This window comes from Macrobrachium nipponense, chromosome 3 (assembly GCF_015104395.2).
Source record: "Macrobrachium nipponense isolate FS-2020 chromosome 3, ASM1510439v2, whole genome shotgun sequence".
Classification (NCBI taxonomy): Eukaryota; Metazoa; Arthropoda; class Malacostraca; order Decapoda; family Palaemonidae; genus Macrobrachium; species Macrobrachium nipponense.
This window is the reverse complement of record NC_087202.1, coordinates 133,637,847-133,656,997: the sequence shown is the minus strand read 5'-3', so window position 1 is coordinate 133,656,997 and position 19,151 is coordinate 133,637,847. Positions and strand designations below refer to the sequence as shown.

The window sequence follows — 19,151 nt, the reverse complement described above, 5'->3', positions numbered from 1 at the left end:
AATGGAAGGAACCCCAGACAGAGAGTTTTCAAAAGCTCAAGGACGCGCTAATGAATTCCCCTGTTTTGAAGTTTCCAGATTTTAGCAAACCTTTTACATTAGTGACCGTCGCCAGCCAGGAAAGTATAGGTGCTTGCCTTATGCAAAAGTTTGATGGGAAATTCCATCCCATAGCGTTTTATAGCAGGAAGTTCAGGACAAAGGGCAGCAACGAGAGATCAATGGCCTACCTATATATATATATATATATAATATATATATATATATATATATATATATATATATATATATATATATATATAGATAATATATAATATATATATATAGGTAGCCATGATCTTTTTTCAATAAAAAGATCTGGTATGCACGCGGCTGGGTCTAATATATATATATATATATATATATATATGATATATATAATATATATATATATATATATACATATATATATATATATATTATATATATATATATATATATATACACACACACATATATATATATATATATATATATGTGTGTGTGTGTGTGTGTGTGTGTGTGCGTGTTTTAATTTCTTAGATTTTATTGTTTCTGTCCGTATGTTTGCGGTCTTGTCCCATGTGGCCGAAGGGTTGTCTCTTACACAAGGGCAAGGATCTTTCTGCTCGCATTGGATGTTAAGGTTGCATTCCTTGTGCATGTGCATGTGCTTGGTGTATATAATATATATATATATATATATATATATATATATATATATATATATATATATATAGTTCATACAGTGACGTGTACTGCAAATAGTTATTGCTATAAACAAACCATGTGAGTGTATTTAGAATAGTAGTCTTATTTAACCTACAACGGGAAAGGTACAGCAGAGAAGATAGCTCCTCTATCCGGGGGGCCAGTCTAAAATCGATGTAAGGGAACTAGCCAGCTGAGCTGACGCTACTCATAGTGATATCGCGATAGTCTCCTGAACATGGCATTCGCTTCTAGGGTATTGAAACTCACAGTAGATGCCAGGTTGGGTGAAACCCAAAACAGCTAGTCCCAAAAGAGATCTAATTCCAAAATAGCTAGCATACCAAAATAGATAGTGTACCAAAATAGCTAGGTCCAAAATAGCTTGTCCAAAACAGCTAGGTCCAAAATAGTTTGTTCAAAACAATTACTTCTGACGCTATCTAAGACATTTAAAATATTAGTTTTAGTTTGACAACAGACATCAAGTGATTTGTATTTCCTTTTAAGTGATCTTGCTCATTTGTCTGTTGGATTTTACTTATTTTAAATGAACAGCCCACCAACATGAAAGTGATAAAATCGCAAAAAGGATGTGATCAAATATGTTACGAGGGATATATTTACCGAAGGAATACAACCAACAACGAAACGCAAAGTTGGAGATGTGTCATCAAAGGCTGTAAAGGAACTGCTACAACTTTGGTTGATTATAGTGATAATAGTGATGTAGTTTTAGCCCAAAAGCATTCACATGCACCTGATGTGCCACAGGAAAAAGCTAAGATTGCCTTAAGTACGCTAAGAGAACAAGCCTTTGGTTCAACTGCACCACCAAGTAGTCATTGCTAACATTATGCAAAATACTGATTGTGAATCTTCATCTTGCATGCCGAAAAGAAAAGCACTTACGAAATGCATTTAACGAAAAAGGCAAAAAATGAAAGGCTACTTTCCCGAACCGAATTCACGTTTAGAGATCAATTTACCTGAAGACTTTAAAACAATTACTATAGGGAGTGCTACAGAAAACTTTTTAGTTTATGATGAAAGTAATTCCCATGAAGTACTAATATTCGCAAGCAAAACTATGCTAGACATACTTGCAACTGCTGCATACTGAATGTGTGATGGGACATTCAAAATAGCTCCACAATTATTTTACCAACTATACATAATCCATACTATTAAAAGTGAATATTTATTTGTATGTGTCTACATTTTGCTGACAAATAAAGCAAAGGAAACTTATATAAAAGCCTTTAGTGTCTTGATACAAAAACGACCAGACTTACAGCCAAGCACAATTACCACGGATTTGGAGAAACCAGTTATGGATGCTTTCAAATATGTCTGAAAATGTTGAGATTCAAGGATGTTTCTTCCATCTTTCACAGGCAATTTGGAGGAAAATTCAAAGTATTGGTCTAACAAATACTTATATAACCGGTTCTAACTCTCGCCTTTATTGTAAATTGCTTGCTGCATTAGAATTCCTACCCCCAGATGAAACAACACAAGCATTTGAAGAATTGCTGGACACACTAGAAGATCTTCAAATGGAGCAAGAAATGGAAGAATTATACTACTATTTTGAAGATACATACATTAAGGCCCCAAAGAACAGGAGGAAGAAGAAAGCTGCCGTTATTATTACCAATGATTTGAAGCGTTGAACAAAGGCCAACAGATGGTTTACCGAGAACCACAAACAAGCTTGAAGGATGGATGGCACCGAGCAATTCAGACCCTATATGATGGCCTGCACCCTCCCTTGTGGCGGTTTTTAAGAGGCATTCAGCAGGAAGAAACTATGCAAAGAACTAAGTTGACTGCTTATTTATCAGGCGAAAGGGAGACTACAAGTAAAAAAGCCAAAGAAATTAATGGAAGGATTCATACATTAAAACAAAGACTCAAAAATAAAGAAATTTCAACATTTGAATTCTTACGTGGCATTAGTTATATTATCAAATACTGATTGAATATATTTATAATTTTCTAACTAATCCCTAACTGTATAAGTTTTGATATTGGTGTTACCACATACGAATTCCTTTCCATTTTGTATGAATTTTAAATAAGGTATATCAGATTTTTAACTTTTTTAAACCTAGCTTTTTTGTGCACTAGCTATTTTGGAACTAGCTGTCTTGGACAAGCTATTTTGGAACTAGCTATTTTGGTACACTGCTATTTTGGTATGCTAGCTATTTTGGAATTAGCTCTTTTGGACTAGCTATTTTGGAACTAGCTATTTTTAGACTAGCTGTTTCATCGCTAATCGCCATGTTCACCACAGCAAGAGACCACAGGTCAAACTGTGATGCTACCTGGAACACTGCTATGGCAGTTGACTCCATGACAGCTCCTTCCATTCAAGGATAGTTTATTGGAGAGACTCCATCCAATCGGAGGCGATCCAGCGACAGATTAGGGAACATCCATGTAAGTGTAGGGTCAACCTATTGTCTACCATATTGTCCAAAAGAGTATAGTACTTCCCCTGACAGGTAAGAGGCAGAAGAAGTAACTTACTAGATTAGGTGGACTGGACTGCCTTTTAATCAAAGTAAAAGGATCTGCTGAAGATACCAAGTTCTCTTCAAAGTCATTCTGCTCACAGATGAGCAGAATAATCTCCTGCAAGTACCTTTGCACCTCAGGTGTATCAAAATCTTGTGTTAAAGCTTCCTTCCATCCTGAGTTGTACCCTCTGCAGGATAATGAGGCCTGCTAGAGCCCACAGGGGACCATTCGACCATCCAAGATTATGACACTGGTGTGCAAGAGCCCTGTGGAACCCCGGGAAACCATGTCAGTCACCACTGTGAACCCCACAAGTCTTCTTTGTGAAGGAAAACAGACATCTCAAAGCCTTACTAGGACTTCTTACAGGGACTAGTAGGTGTAGCAGCCCTCCTCCTACACTAGGAAGCTTTGGGGTAAAAGGTGAGGAGACTGGAACCAGACAACTATGAAGATGAAGACGGCTTTCTCCTGTGTTGCTCCAACTTCTTGCTAGCCAGGCCCATTGCATATCTGTGCTGACAACAATGTACAGAGAAGGAATGCCTCCAACACAAAGGGGTCAACTCTTCTAGGCATCACTGGAGATGTGTGTAGGGATACCATGTAGATAGGGCCAGCCAACTGAGGACACTGTAATACAGAAGCTGTCAAACTCACAGTTGAGGTGGTTGTTCGGTACCACCTTCATGGGGGATTGGTGGCCTGGGAAGCAGAGATACTAGGCTCCCCCAACTGACCCAGGGATGTCCACAACTTCCTGAGCATGTCAGTCTCCCATGCAACTGAAAAAGTAGTCAGATTAGTACCTGAGGCCTCCATCCTTCCAGAGAGAAAGAGGGTTAGCTGGAGGAATCATCTCCTCCAAGTAAACAGGAGCACCTGAAGAAGCTACTCCTTTAGGCATAGCGAGAATGGGCAGCAGTTTGGGAGGGAGGAAGAAGCCAAAAATCTTACTCAGTGTCATAGGAGGTATATTACCCTTGGAACTCTCACACATTGTTTGGACAGCCGCTCTCAACACTCAGAGCAAGAACTATTCTGGTCACATTTGTATTTTCTACAGAAAGCACATGGAGAATGAGGCTCTATTTCCATTAAGGACAAGCATCTTCTACAGGGTTTGCTTGTCCCTAAAAAATACTCCTTGATTGTCACAGATGAAGCAACCTTAAGTGAAGTATGCATCTGCTTGTTATTACTCATCATCAAACATGCAATAAGACAAACAGGAACGTGAAAGAAAGCACTCAGAATTTATTACTCATCATCAACCATACAATCAGACAAACAGGAATGTGAAAGAAAATATTGATAATTTGTTTTGAATGAGAGAGCTTAATGGAAAAGTCGGGTAGAGAACTGAGAAAGATAACTGCGAATTGGAGTGCAGACTGGCAAATGGGCGTTGGCTTTCCTCTACCTGTTGGTAGTTATTTACTTGTCATGAACACATTACTGAAGGATACTATAAGGTAGAAGTAGCTGATTGAGTGAAATTAAAGAGAGACCAATCAAGTTTCCTGAGAGAATCATGGCAACTAAAGGAGGAGTTTGGGGAACAATGCTTACCTGACTCAGCCTAAAGCCCTAAGAGATGTAAAATACCAACATGATATTCTAAAAGTCCTTCAAGATAACAAAAGGTTGACCTGTAATGATCATGGTTGGAGAAATCAAAAGTTAAACTTGCCTTATTCAGTCTACATACATGGGAATAGTACTGGATTCCAGGTGTTTTAGAATATGACCATAGGCCAGAATTTTGAAGATTATGCTAAAGCATAAACAATCATCAGCAGGGGAGATTGTACCTACTCTCTTAAATTTTCTTGAAAAGAGCTTCCCTGGGCACTCGGGCAATCTGCTGTCGTTTACTAAGCATTTCTCATGTGATGTAAACCGCGTGCAGCAGATTTCTTGAAAAGCACGATAAACAAAAATCCCTAATTGCAGAGTTTAGTACCTATATGGATCACACAAAAATCCTTCGTTTCTTTCCAGGAATATTATCATATAACAAGTGTATACCACATGTAATTGTAGTGATCAACTTTATTATAAGTTTCACTTCCAATTGCAACACTCCAGGTATGTTGTTCTATTCTACTTCCAGAATCAGTTGGGCAGTGCTTTTTAATCATGCTTTTCCCATTCTTTCTTTTTGTTAGGCGTATTATAGATAGGAGAATTTAGTCCAAGGACAAGATATGTTATATACTTCCTGTTGCTACTCAAGTTTTTCCTTCTTAACTGCATTCCTTGTGTATTAGTCAGTCTTTGGTATATTTCTCAGCTTTCAGCAGTTTTGGATAGTATATGGTTTGGATTATATGGTAATCTCAAGCTTCTTAGCTTTTATTCAGTACCTGTTACATTTGTGAAAAGTTCGTCAGTGAGCTGTTTATCATAGTGTACTTATTCTTTTAAATTAATCATTTTTAGTTTTCAGGTTCCGAAATACTATTCAAATGCCAATTAAACTAAAATGAAGACAGCTTACAAAGGTATTCAAGCAACATTCACCCAAGTACTCAGTTTTTATTGCCTTACCTCAGTTTCATACCGGTGGTAAAAATTAATTATAATTAAAAATTTGCATGACAGCGCTAGGAATGGAATATAGAATTTAGGCCAAGCGCTGGGACCTATGAGGTCATTCAGTGCTGAAACGGAAATTGGAAGTAGAAAGGTCCGAAAGGTGTGACAGGAGGAAAATCTCAAAGCAGTTTCACTATGAAACAAATGGTGAGAGGTTGGGAGCAAGAGAATATGAATGGAAGTACAGTAAAAGAAATAAAAGGGACGCTGCAGTGAACCTTAAGTAATGCCACAGTCCATCGCGTTAGGTGCACTGACGGCCCCACTAAGGAGGCCAGCATTAGGGCCTGAGTAAAGTTTACATAGTAAATATAGAATAAATACAACAGGTAACCAACGAGAGTTAAAGACCATTACTCAAAAACATCACACACACAATCTGGAAGCTTAAGCAGAGAACAGCCAAGGCAAAAGAAAAGTATTTCCAGAAATGTTTGAATTATCAAGAGATTGGTTAAAAACATAAGAACCTTGCATAAACAACTACGTATGTTTCATATTTTCTGACTTGTTACAGTATTTCGTTTACAAGAGAACAAGATAGAATAATTAGTAGGGGCAGCAAATTGTGGTTAGCTAATGCTCATGTACCAAAAATTTATCATCAATAATAACATGAATTTTGCAATAATCGTAAATCCACATATTACGTAAAATCTTAAATTTAGAAAAACTCTTTGTCGTAGCTGGATTGTCACCCATCTACAGAAATCATTTTACATACTATTAATTTGTAGTGATCTCAAGATGGATTTCATTTGACTGTAATATCATCAGAAGAATTCACATATTAAACAGTTACTATGCATACTCTTACAAGCTTTATCTCTTGGTTTTTCATGAATTAGATTGGCAATTTCTTTCAGTAATTCTCCAAGAAAGGACAGATTTCTGTAGCCATATATAACTTTTTTTCTGCAGATTTTCTTCACCCAACATCTGGTGACAAGACAGCTGCCTTACTTCCAGAAGGGAAATGTGGTAAGTGGTAAAGCATTAATGTTGTTTGCACTAAGATATGGTGAATATTTGCTTTACTTTGCTGCTTTCTGAACTAGACCCTCTCATTGCCTTTTCATTTTAGCCAAGACTTCTTCTTCCAATTACTGTTCTTTTTCTCTCTACTCTCTTGCAATTGTTTACCTAATTCTACTAACTCGCCAAACATAGAGGAGACTTTGTTACACGATGCCATATCCCACCAGCACTCTTGTGGCAGGAAAAGGCAGTCCTTACCTTTAGCTCATGTTGACAAGATAAATAAACCACTTAATACACCAGTACACACAACTACAGTAGTATTACAAACTTACTTATCTATACCATTTCTCAACTTCAGTGCCTAATGACAGTGACAGTGACAGCAACAACAACAACAATTAGGTGAAGTGGGGGAATACCGACCTATTAATAGAAAAAATTGCCTAAAAATTCCATTTAGTACCTGAGAGAGTGCACACTGTGCCCAAAACAAACTGCACAACACGGCCCACCTATGGTATACTCATAAATCCTTAACTCGGAGAATAAGTGTTATATTTTGCACTTTAAAAATTTTAGGGGCCTGGTCGGTGCTCCGAAAATGCAGGGAAACACCGACTGGGGCTTGGGGGAACCTTCCAAAAACCAAATTTCCCGTTTTTAGCATAATGACACTGATAATCAATCTTCCAAGAAGGTAGTGGGCTAGATCATCAAGACTTAATGATATTAGATATATGAATAGGTAAAGTTGAACCCACCCAATAAAAATTTCCTGTTTTTAGCATAATTACACTGATATTGCATCATAATTCACTAAATATCACTTTCAGCTTTACACAAAAAACACTGTTCCACTTTTGCTATGCATTTTGAAAATATTCAGCATTTCAAAATATTCATAATTCCACGCATCTGTGTTGGCGGTTGATGTTTCCCCACATGTTTATGGTTGGTATACCCCTGCACCATGTTTTTTTTTCTTTTTAAACAATGCCATGGCAGCCACTACGAAAGGACACACTTCATTTCACTCGATAACATGTCATTATGGCTAAATATCGTATGAAACTTAACTAGAAACAATCACACCATATTCACGGATGTGAGACACTATGTGAGAAGCATAAAAAATTACAATAGACATGCAAAAAATCAATTTTCTTACCTGATAAACACAGACGACGTGATGGCATAAACCTGCTGCTTTCGTGTTGTTCACTGTGATGGTTGGTGTGTTGAGTTTCGGCAAGAAATTTGAAATAGTTTTCGTACCAGAGCATTCAGTCGGTGTTCCCCCTCTGTCGGTATGCACCCAAGTCACCTAGACCTATTACAGCCAAACTTGTTGGAACATTGTATTATAGTATAATTTGTCAAAATCTCTGGTTCCCCTGTTCGATTTCCCCCTTACATCACTTTTGATGAAAATGAGAGTTCCAGTGGTGTGATTATTGCTTTGGAACTGTATTAGGTGCTCTACGACAGTGATTCAGTTCCCTAAGCAATAATCCCACCCTGTAATTGTGAAGCTTCCTATTTTGGTAGAACAGTTAACTTCTACTTCATCTTTATCTCTACTGACACTTACCTCTTTTTTCAGGGACTTGTCCTGATGAATGTTAAAAGCTTGAGACGAACTAAAAGAAAAGTCAGTCATCGAAAATAGAGGGCATCATGTAAATATCAGCAGGATTGTAAATTATTCAATATCCTGAAGACTGTGAAAAGCTTGAGACTGAAACTTCAGTCTTAGTGAAAATTGAAGACTGTATTATGGAAATTTCAGCCATTTGCAAATCATTTTGGTATGCTGTTCACATCCGTAGGAAGTTTGCACACCTTTGTTCAGATAAAAATGACTGAATTACCAACATGACTTCATGAGAAATTCCCTATACAGTGTAGAATACAGTCATTTTATTTTAAAACTCTGGAAGAAATGCATATTTTCTAATCTCAATTTTTTGTAAATAAAAAGCTTACTTAAAACATATGCAAGTCATTTCTCACTTTCTTTTTATAAATGCATCCCATTTAATAGTGAAACCAATATTTTAAGACTTAGCTTATGTTATGATGGTAGTGCCATAATTTTTATAACTCCGCATCCGGATCGACATGGACAATTTCTTAAAATCCACATCTGCATCCGCAGTTTGAGAATGCGGATATCATCCCTTGCTCTGTTTTCAATGGTTCATACTCATATATTCTAGCTAAACGTAGTTTTTTGTGTGTGCTAAATTTGGCTTTTTCGTTTTATTATACAGGATACATGAGACACAATTACACATGTCATACAGTATATACTTTATAAAACATATTAGTTTTATAGCTTATATTTGTTTGAGTAATTTCATGTCATTTCCAGCAGTTGTAATCATAAAGACAGGGTATTACATTTTTTCAGGAAACTCTCTCTCTCTCTCTCTCTCTCTCTCTCTCTCTCTCTCTCTCTCTCTCTCTCTCTCTCTCTCTCTTGTTACCCTTATCATGAAATGGGCATGAAATAACCATGTGCCAAGACAACTAAAACGTTCCTGTATCGCTGTGAGTGTTTGTATGTTTATATGAAAGTATACACACGCATATATGATTATCACTTATGCTTCTACTCATCAATTAGTATATCAAATATTATGTGGTAACACATAATTTTGAAATATGTCAATGAAAGTCATCTTTAACAGCTAAATTGTTTAGATTTATAAAGTAGCCGCATCCATATCTGCATCCGCGAGGGTGTGGTCATCAAATATCCACATCTGCATCTGCTATTTTAAAAGACTGATATCCGCATCCACGTCCGTATCCGCAAATTTAAGAATATTTATATCCGCATCCGCAACTACAAATCCCATTTTCAGACTTCCCATGTATCTACTTCAGTTGAATACTGAAATTCAGGAAAGGGCTCAAACCAATTATGGGGAGGCAAATATTCTAACACCATCTTATGAATTAAGATCACAAAAAATTGCTCAATTAAATCAATCACATAGATATAAAAATTGAAATAGATACTATCACAGACACTCTAAATATCAGAAATACAGAAACAATCAAACCCTAGTTTCTATGGCCTTACATAGCAGTCACCGAAATCATAAATGCAACATAAGCTATTATTTACGTACTACGATAAGCCAAGAGCCAATAACTTCAAATATGCTTTTTTATTTTGATTAATTAACTATGTACTGTATATGAAAATGACTGTAACACGTACAAGACCATGCCACCACAACCCAAAATCACTGCATTTTATGGGTCTCAGCATTAAACCTTTTAAGTGCTACCATTTCTGTCTCCAAGGATAATTGCCTTTTGGGAAATGTCTGTTTGGAGGGGAGACTCCCCAAGAGAATATTTTCCAAGGTAATATTTTTTATATTTTTATCATTTTACATTGTTTAAAGCAGTGGTTCCCAAACTATCTTACCTGACGCCCCCTTTTTGCTTCCAGTAGACCCGCAACCCCCCACTCCCTCTTTTGTTCATGTGAAATGATTCTTGCATTTATTTCTTAGCATTGTTCAGAAAAACAGATTTCTATTTGTATTGAATTTTAATAATGAAAGCCACTCAAACAAATAATAGTACATTCCAGAGACATTTTTCTAAGTAACTAAAAACGAAACATAATGGCAGATATTTGTTCTTTGAATGATTTTATTATTCTAATTAAACAAATATTTTTGAGCAGATGACTTCACTTCCCCCTTGTATCCTCCTCACACCCCCCTAGGGGGGCGAGCCCCCTAATTTGGGAACCACTGGTTTAAAGGGTATTTTAGCAAGCAACGCAAATTTGATTATATTCCTGGGAAAATGTTATTAAAAATATTTTGTAGTGTACTTTTCCCGTCTTTAATTTGCATATAAATGCATTTTTCCCATTTACATATAAAGTACTGTACCGCCAGTTTCCCAGTGGCATTATATCCACGACATTTTTACAAATGGTACACAATTCCAATCGTCGTGGGTAATCCTAAAATCCAGCGGCTAAGGGCGACTGGTAAGGCCGTGAAACTGCCAAAAACAGTGCAGGGCAAAAAACACTAGCTAGTGGGAGTCCTATTACGTAAAACCCCGAAGGTTTTCGTGAAGTCCTTCTGTCTTTTATACCATGGATCCAGCTGGAGGTCTTCAGTGCGCTGAATTTTGGTTGGCTGAGCGCGCAGAGCTGGTCTCCTATTGAAGGAAGAAAAGGAGTCTGGACTCCTGGATTGGTGGGGGACGTCAGAAACCTGTCCTGTCTCAGAACCCCAAACCGGAAGGTAGTCCTCATTCGGCGATTCCGAGGGGCTTTTGACCCACCACACGGGGTCTTCTTCTTAGGACTTCTGAGCCGAAAACGACTCTCGGGACACCAAATGTTACGGAGTCTGAAATTGGCTCCATAACAAATGGAAGACCTGCTGCTCTTTACTTCGGACAATCCAGAGTGAGCAGCATCCTTTGGATGACTAAGGAAGATTTGCTTTGTGTTTTGAAAGACTGTATCATTTTAAGTAATATTTATGAGAATTTCAGTTACTATGGAAATTTTTGTGTTATGCTTAATATGCAACCTTTCTTTCAGACCAGATATTATAATAGATGTGAAAGCGTTCTAAAAATATTTTTAAGAACTAAATATATCCATATCGATAATCACATCCTTGCGAGGATTCTTGATGCTTTGATGACGTCATCATGTTTCCAGAATGACTTGCAATGACTTCGCAACTCCGGGAGAAATTTCTTATTCATCCCATTTTCTATAAGACAGTGGGTTGAAGGGGACTTTAGATATTCATTTAAAAATCAATTAGTGGTGTTTTAAAAAATGTCAAGTTTTATATTTCTAATACAAGTAGGGAGAATGTAATTGGTAAACAGTTTCTCAAAAATTAGCACAATTATCTCTTATCCGAGTTGTTAACAAAAATATTATCCAAATATGGACTCATGAAAGCGTTGCGTTTCTTAAGAATATTTTTAATCATCATCATTTAAATTTTGATATTTAAGAATATTACACAATATTATTTTACAAGCTCCCAAAACTAGCAAGCATCAGGGAGCAAAGGCTGTCTGATGATGCCTAGGGTCTGTGACGCTAGGTAACCTCACCAATCAGTCAATAAACATAAAGTAACGAACCCTTTGTTGCTCTTCTTGTTTACTTTTGTTTCGTTTACTAGTTTGTGTTCGATCGTTTTGTCAGCGGTACATAATTATTTTACTAATTTCCAATTGTTCTTTATTGAATTGTGATGTTTCTTTTTTTCTTGGATTTAAGCCTAAAAGCATAATGAATTACTAAAATCAATTTCAAGAATAAAATAAGACTTTGAAAATGAGCCATTTATTCTGACATTAAGCCGATATTTCGTTTTTGTCTCCTTGAGAATACCTATAATAACATTTTGATTATGGATGAACTATAAATGATATCTTACAATGTAAATTAATCTTAAGAGTCATAAAATTAATCTGTAACTAAGCTGACTGTGCTCACTTACCTATACAATAGACTTCTCTAAACAGGTGTTATGTATGGCTGAAATAAGGATGAGATCTCTTTGTTGATATTGTTCATCAGTACGTAATGGAACTACACCACATTAAAGATTAAATAAATATCGTTATAGAATGACAATATTTGCAGATGAACCAATGCCTATGTTTTATTTTTTATCAATAATATTGTTTTACTTATATTTCAACAGAATACTTTCAAGTGGTCAAGAGTTATTTCTTGATGCAGATTCTTTATTTTCCAGGTCTAACTCATCTCTTTATGAAAGTTAAACTAAACATGTTATGGTAGTTATGTTATCAATCTATCTTTTTTATAAAGCAATGATGGTTTACAATAGTAATGTTTTTATAGACTAAGCCAATGTTATCTAGCACAACCTACAAGAAAATATATTCAAAGACAAACGTCAATCATTTTGAAGATTGAGAATCATAATAAAACAAAATCACCAAAACTGAAAATTTATCATATTTGCGAGGATGAAATAGATATATAGTTCATTTAAGGTAAATTCACAGATATTTTAAATCATAATCCACCAGCAACAAAATTTTCACTTTTCATCCCAATTTTGTTTCTGCGACCTCCTAGGCCTTCACAGGCAACGAGTAAAAGAAATGCTATTTAGATAACGCTTCGTATCGAATGTGAGAACAATCACAGGCGCCATCAGGGTCCGAAAGTCGAACTTTTTAGGTCAGAAAGTTTTTTTCAGATAGTGTCTCTTTGACATAATTACTGCTGAGGCCTATAGGAAATTAATTCAGAAAATATAATAACAATATCATTATTAAAATAATTGTCGTCTGAAGCAGACAGGTAAGATTTTCATGCCTATGATATTATTATTATTATTATATTATTATTATTATTATTATTATTATTATTATTATTATTGTTGTTGTCAGGAAGCAGAACTCGATACAAAAAGAACGAGAGAAATAAAGAGAGAAAAAATAGAGAGAAAAGAGAGGAAATGAGAAAAAATGAGAAAAAGAGAAGAGAAAAAAAAGAGAAAAGAGAGAAAATGCGAAAAAGAGTGAAAAAATAAAAAAAATGAGAGAAAAGAGAGACAAAATAGAAAGAGCGAAAAAAGAGAAAAAGAGAATAAAGAGAGGATAAGAGAAAAAGATAAAAGAGAGAAAAGGAGACAAAGAGAGAAACACAGGAAGAGAGAGAGAGAAAAAAAGGGGGAACAGAGAAAAAGAGAGAGAAGAGAGCGAAAAAGAGAGAGAGAAAGAAAAAGAGAAAGAGAAAAAGAGAGAAAGAAAAAGAGAATAGATAAAGAGAAGAAGAGAGAGAAAAAGAGAAAAGAGAGAAAAGATAAAGACAGAGAGAGAAAAAAGAGAAAGAAAGGAAGAGAGAGAAAAAGAAAGAAAATGAAAAAAAGAGAAATAGAGAAAAACAGGGAAAAGAGAGAAAAATAGAAAAAAGAGAAAAAGAGAAAAATGAAAAAGATTAAAGAGAAAAAGAGAGAAAAGAGAAAGAGAGAGAGAAAAAGAGAAAAAGATATAAAGAGAAAGAGATAAAAAAAGAGAAAGCAAAAAAGAGAGAGGAGAGAAAAGAGAGAAAAAGAGAAAAAAGAAAAAGAGAGAAAAAGAGAAAAACGAGAGAAAAATAGAGAAAAAGAGAAAGAGAAAAAGTGAAAAAGAGAGAAAGAGAGCTAAAGAGAAAAAAGAGAGAAAAAGATAAAGAGAAAAGGAAAAGAAAGAGAGAGAAAAATAGAGAAAGAAAAAGTGAAAAAGAGAAAAAGAGAAAAATAGAAAAAGAGAAAAAAGAGAGAAAAAGATGGAAAGAGAACAGAGAGGCAAGAGAGAGAAAAAAAGATAATAAGAGAAAAAGAGAAAATAGATAAAAAAGAGAGAAAAAGACCAAAAAGAGAGAAAGAGAGAAAAAGAGAGAGAAAAGAGAAAAAATCGAAAAAAAGAAAAAGATAAAAAAAGAGAGAAAAGAGAAAAAAGAGAAATAAAAAGAGAAAGAGAGAAGAAAGAGAAAAAAGAGAGAAAAAGAGAAAAAGAGAAAAAAATAAAGAGAAAAAATAGAAATTGAGCAAAAATTAGGAATAGAGAAAAAGAAAGGGAGAAACAGAAGTAGAGAGGAAAAGAGAACAAAGAGAAGATAAATTGAGAGAAAAAAGAGAAAATGAGAGAAAAAGAGAAAAAGATAAAAGAGAGAAAAAGAAAATAAGACAGAAACACAGTGAGAGAGAAAAAGAGAGATAAAGAGAGAAAGAGGGAAGAAGAGAGAAAAAGAGAGAAAGAAAAAGAGAAAGAGGAAAAGAAAGAAAGAAAAAGAGAAAAGACAAAAGAGGGAAACGATAAAAAGAGAGAGAGAAAAAGCGAAAGAGAAAAAGAAAAAGGTAGAAAGAAAAGAGAGAAAGAAAAAGAAAGAAAAGAGAGAAAATGAGAAAAATATAAACAAGAGAAAAAAGAGAAAAAAGAAAGAAAATAAGAAGAGAGAAAAAAAGAGATGAAGAGAAAAAGACAAAAAGAGAGAAAAATTGAAAAGAGAGAAAAATATGAAGAGAAAAAGAGAGAAAAAGAGAGGGAAAAAGATAGAAAAAAGAAAAAGAGAGAAAAAGAGAAAAAAGAAAAAAGAAAGAGAAAAAGAGATAAATTAGAAAACAGAGAAAAAGAGAAAAAAGAAAAAGAGATAAAGAAAAGGGGAAAAAGATAGAGGAAAAGAGTAAAAAAGAGAAAAAGAGAAAAAGAGAAAAGAAAGAGAAAGAGAGAAAAAGAGAGAGAAAGAGAGAAAGAGAGGAAAAGAGAAAAAGAGAGAGAAAGAGAGAGAAAAAAGAGATAGAGAAAAATAGAAAAAAGAGATAGAAAAAGATAAAAGGGAGAAAAAGAGAGAGAAAGAAAAATAAAAATTGAAAAAAGAATGAAAGAAAAAGAGAAAAGATAAAAAGAGAGAGAACTAGAAGAAGAGAGAAAAAGTAAAAGAGAGAGAAAAGAGAAAAATAGAGAGAGAAAAAATAAAAAGATAGAAAGAGAAAGAGAGAAAGTGAAAGAGAGAAAAAGAGAGAAAGAAAAAAGAGAGGAGAAAAAGATAGAGAAACAAGAGAGAGAGAGAGAAAAGAGAAAAAGTGGAAAAAGAGAAAGAGAAAAAGAAAAGATAAAAAAGAGAGAGAAAAAGAGAAAGAGAGAAAAAAACGAGAAAAAGATAAAAAAGAGAAAAAAGAGACAAAGAGAGAAAAGAGAAAAAGAGAGAAAAAGAATAAAATAGAAAAAGAAAGAAAAGAGAGAAAAGGAGAAAAAGTGAAAAAAGAAAAATAGAAAAGAGAAAAGAAAAAGAGATAAACTATAAAAAAGAGGGAAAAGAGAGAAAAAAATAAAAAAGAGTGAAAGAGAAGAAGAGAAAAAGAGAAGAATGAGAAACAAGAGAAACAAGAGAAACAGAGAAAAAGAGAGAAAAGAGAAAACAGATAGAAAAAGAGAGAAAAAGATAAAAAAAGAGAGAAAAGAGAAAACAGATAGAAAAAGAGAGAAAAAGAGGAAATGAGAGAAAATAGAGAAAAAGAGAAAAAAGTAAAGAAAGAGAGAAAAAGATAAAAGAGAAAAAATAGAGAAAAGGAGAGAAAAAGAGACAAAGAGACAAAAAGAGAAAAAGAGAGAAAAAGAGAAAAGGAGAAAAGGAGGAAAGAGAGAGAGAAAAGAGAAAGAACAAACAACAGAAAAGAGAGAAAAAGAGAGAGAGAGAGAGAGACAGAAAAGAAAGGGCGAAAAATGAGAAAAAAGATAAAAAAGATAAAAAAAGAATAAGTGAGAAAGAAAGGGAAAGAGAAAAGAGAGGAAAATAGATAAAGAGCCAAAGAGAAATAGAGAAAAAGAGAGAAAAATAGATAGAGAGTGAGAGAGAAATAGATAAAAAAGAGAGAAAAAGTAAGAAAAGAGAGAAAAAGACAGAGAAAAGAGAGAAAAGCAAAAAAAGAGAAAAGAGAAAATAAGACAGAAAAAGAAAAGAGGGAAATAGAATGTGAGAGAAAGAGAAAGATAAAAGGAGAAAGAATGAAAGAGGAAAAGAGAGAATAAGAGATAAAAGAGAAAAAAGAGAAAAAGAGAAAAAAGATAAAATTGACAAAGATAGAAAAAGAGAGAAAAGAGAGATAACGAGAAAAGGAGAAAGAGAGAAAAAAGTGAAAAGAGAAAGAAAAATAGAAAGAGAGAAAAGAGATAAAGAGAAAGAGAAAAGATAAAAAGAGAAAGAGAGAAAAAGAAGTAAAAGAGAGAAGGAAAATGAGAAAGAGAGAGACAAAAGAGAGAAAAAGATAAAAAAGAGAGAAAAGAGAAAACAGATAGAAAAAGAGAAAAAGAGGAAATGAGAGAAAAAAGAGAAAAAGAGAAAAAGGCAAGAAAGAGAGAAAAAGATAAAAGAGAAAAAAATAGAGAAAAGGAGAGAAAACGAGAAAAAGAGAAAAAAGAGAGAAAAAGAGAAAAAGAGAAAAGGAGAAAAGAGAGAGAAAAAAAGAGAAAGAACAAAAAAGAGAAAAGAACAAAAAAGAGAGAGAGAGAGAGAGAGAGAGAGAGAGAAACAGAAAAGAAAGGTTGAAAAATGAGAAAAGAGAAAAAAGACAAAAAAGAAAGAGAAAATTATGAAAGAGAGAGAAAGGAGGAAAAGAAAAAAACAGAGACAAAAGAGAGCAAAAGAGAGAAAAAAGAGAAAAGAGAAAAAGAGAGAACAAAAGAAAAGAGAGAAAAGACAATAGAGAGAGGAATAAATAGAGAGAAATAGAGAAATGAGAAAAATGAGAGAAGAGAAAAAAAGAGAAAAAAGAGAGAAAAGAGAGAAAAAGAGAAAACGAGTGAAAAAGAAAATAAGAGAAGAGAAAGAAAGAAAAAGAGAAAAGAGGAAAAAGAGAAAAATATATAAAGATAAAAAGATAAAAAAGGGAAAAGGAGACAAAGAGAAACACATGAAAAGAGAAAACAAAGAGAAAGAGAGAAAGAGGGAAAAAGAGAGAAGAGAGAAAGAGAGATAGAGAGAGAGAAAGAAAAAGAGAAAGAGAGAAAAAGGAAGAGAGAAAAGGAGAGAAAGAGTAAAAAGAGAAAGAGATAAGAGAAAAAGAGAGAAAAAGAGAAAAAGAGAGTAAAAGGAGAAAAAGAGAAAAATGATAAAAGTTAAAAGTATACAAGAGAAAGAAAAAAAGAGAGACACACCACACACACCATAGTATAAAAAAAGATAGAGGGATACAGGGAGAGAGATATTATATATAGATATATAGTATACAAGATATATATATGACACACACATACCATATTATATATATATATATATATATATATATATATATATATATATATATATATACATACTGATCTTTATATATAAAAAGTTCAGGAGGTCCACAAATGCGTCATATGTAAGGCCAGGATTTATTATCAAGTAAAAACGTTTTGCTCATTGTCTTTGTGCATCTTCAGTCTGTTAAAAGAAAACAATAAATACATTAAAATTAAATGCAAAGGATTCGTAAAAAACAAATTTTTAGGTTAAATATAATACAAGTAAAAGACTAAGAGTAAAACAGAAAACAAGAACAACTGAGGCACCAGCCATCTGGAGTGGGAGGAGAGGAAGGAATGATTATCGGTAAAACCTAGGTCCAAGACATTGACTACGCTAGGTATAGAGGTGAAGCACAGTTATTGTTATTCAATGGGGGAACCAGTCTTTTAATAAATAGCTATTCTAAAGGTAGTCAGATAGTCAGTATCTTTGGTGTAGCCTATTATCGTGAAGTGTTGTTTCATTACATTTATTTCGCATTTTGTGGCATGATTCTTAATATTAGAGTATTCAGGATTGCTAAAACTAAAACCCATATGGCTGCGATATCTCATCTGCAGTAACCTTTGGGTGGATCCAACGTAAGTGCCAGGACATTTTGGGCATGGGAATTTATAAACAACGTTGGACCTCATGAAGGCCTGCAGACGATCTTAATAATACAAAAATGAGCCAATTTTACATGGATTGTTAGAAATTTGTTGAATTTTGAGGCAAGGAATTTCCTGTTCTATTATCTGAGTTAGTCTAAGATAAAATTTTGAATCTGAGATATACAGAACCGACGCATGCATTAATCTTTTGGGGACAACAATTAGTGGAGGAGGCGATTGGATATAGTTATTTAATAGTTTATTTATTATTTTATGTACAAATTCCTTAGGATAGGATATTTTCCGTAAAAAAGCAATCAAAACTTCTATTTCATTGTGAAAGATTTGCCGGTTAGAAGAGTATTTCAAAGCTCTCTGGACAAGGGTATATACGGTATTTAGTTTAAAAGTTTTTCGACACGAGCTATAGAAATTACTGGCCAGTCCTGTGTAAGTCTTTTTTTCAATATACAGGAGTGGTAAATTCTGAATTGACTGTGTTAACAACAATGTCCAAAAAAAGGTAATTTGTTCTCGTTCTCAATCTCCATGGTAAATTTAATATTGAAGTATTGAAGGTTAATATATTCTAAGATTATATTAATCGGGACGACGCCCCCTAACACTTTTGCACCTCTTGTCAGTTCATAAGAAAATTCTCCTTCTTTTTACAAGCCGGGCTGTGAATTACTTTAAACAAAAACATGAAGTATATACTATATATATCTATATATATATATATATATATATATATATATATAATATACATATAAATAATTCAATTTCTGTCTGTTTGTATGTTCCTAATGCTAACCCAGACTTTGAAAGAGAGAGCTACCAAATTTTTACCATAGAATCCCCTCCCCACCCAGGAAGGTTTTAGTCAAAATCCG

The 19,151-nt window shown here is 34.1% G+C and overlaps 1 protein-coding gene across 9 annotated transcripts in view; it reads left to right on the top strand.

The window, feature by feature from the left end:
- Positions 1-8,845, top strand: part of LOC135222068 (high affinity copper uptake protein 1-like) — a 467,399-nt gene extending 458,554 nt beyond the window's left edge. For all 9 annotated transcript variants that reach the window (XM_064260229.1, XM_064260226.1, XM_064260228.1 and 6 more), the window contains exons 5-6: positions 6,781-6,840; positions 8,444-8,845. In XM_064260229.1, the coding sequence (XP_064116299.1) occupies positions 6,781-6,840; positions 8,444-8,466 (83 nt within the window). In that variant the 3' untranslated portion in view covers positions 8,467-8,845. The remainder of the gene's footprint in view (positions 1-6,780; positions 6,841-8,443) is intronic.
- The last annotated feature ends 10,306 nt before the right edge of the window (positions 8,846-19,151 follow it).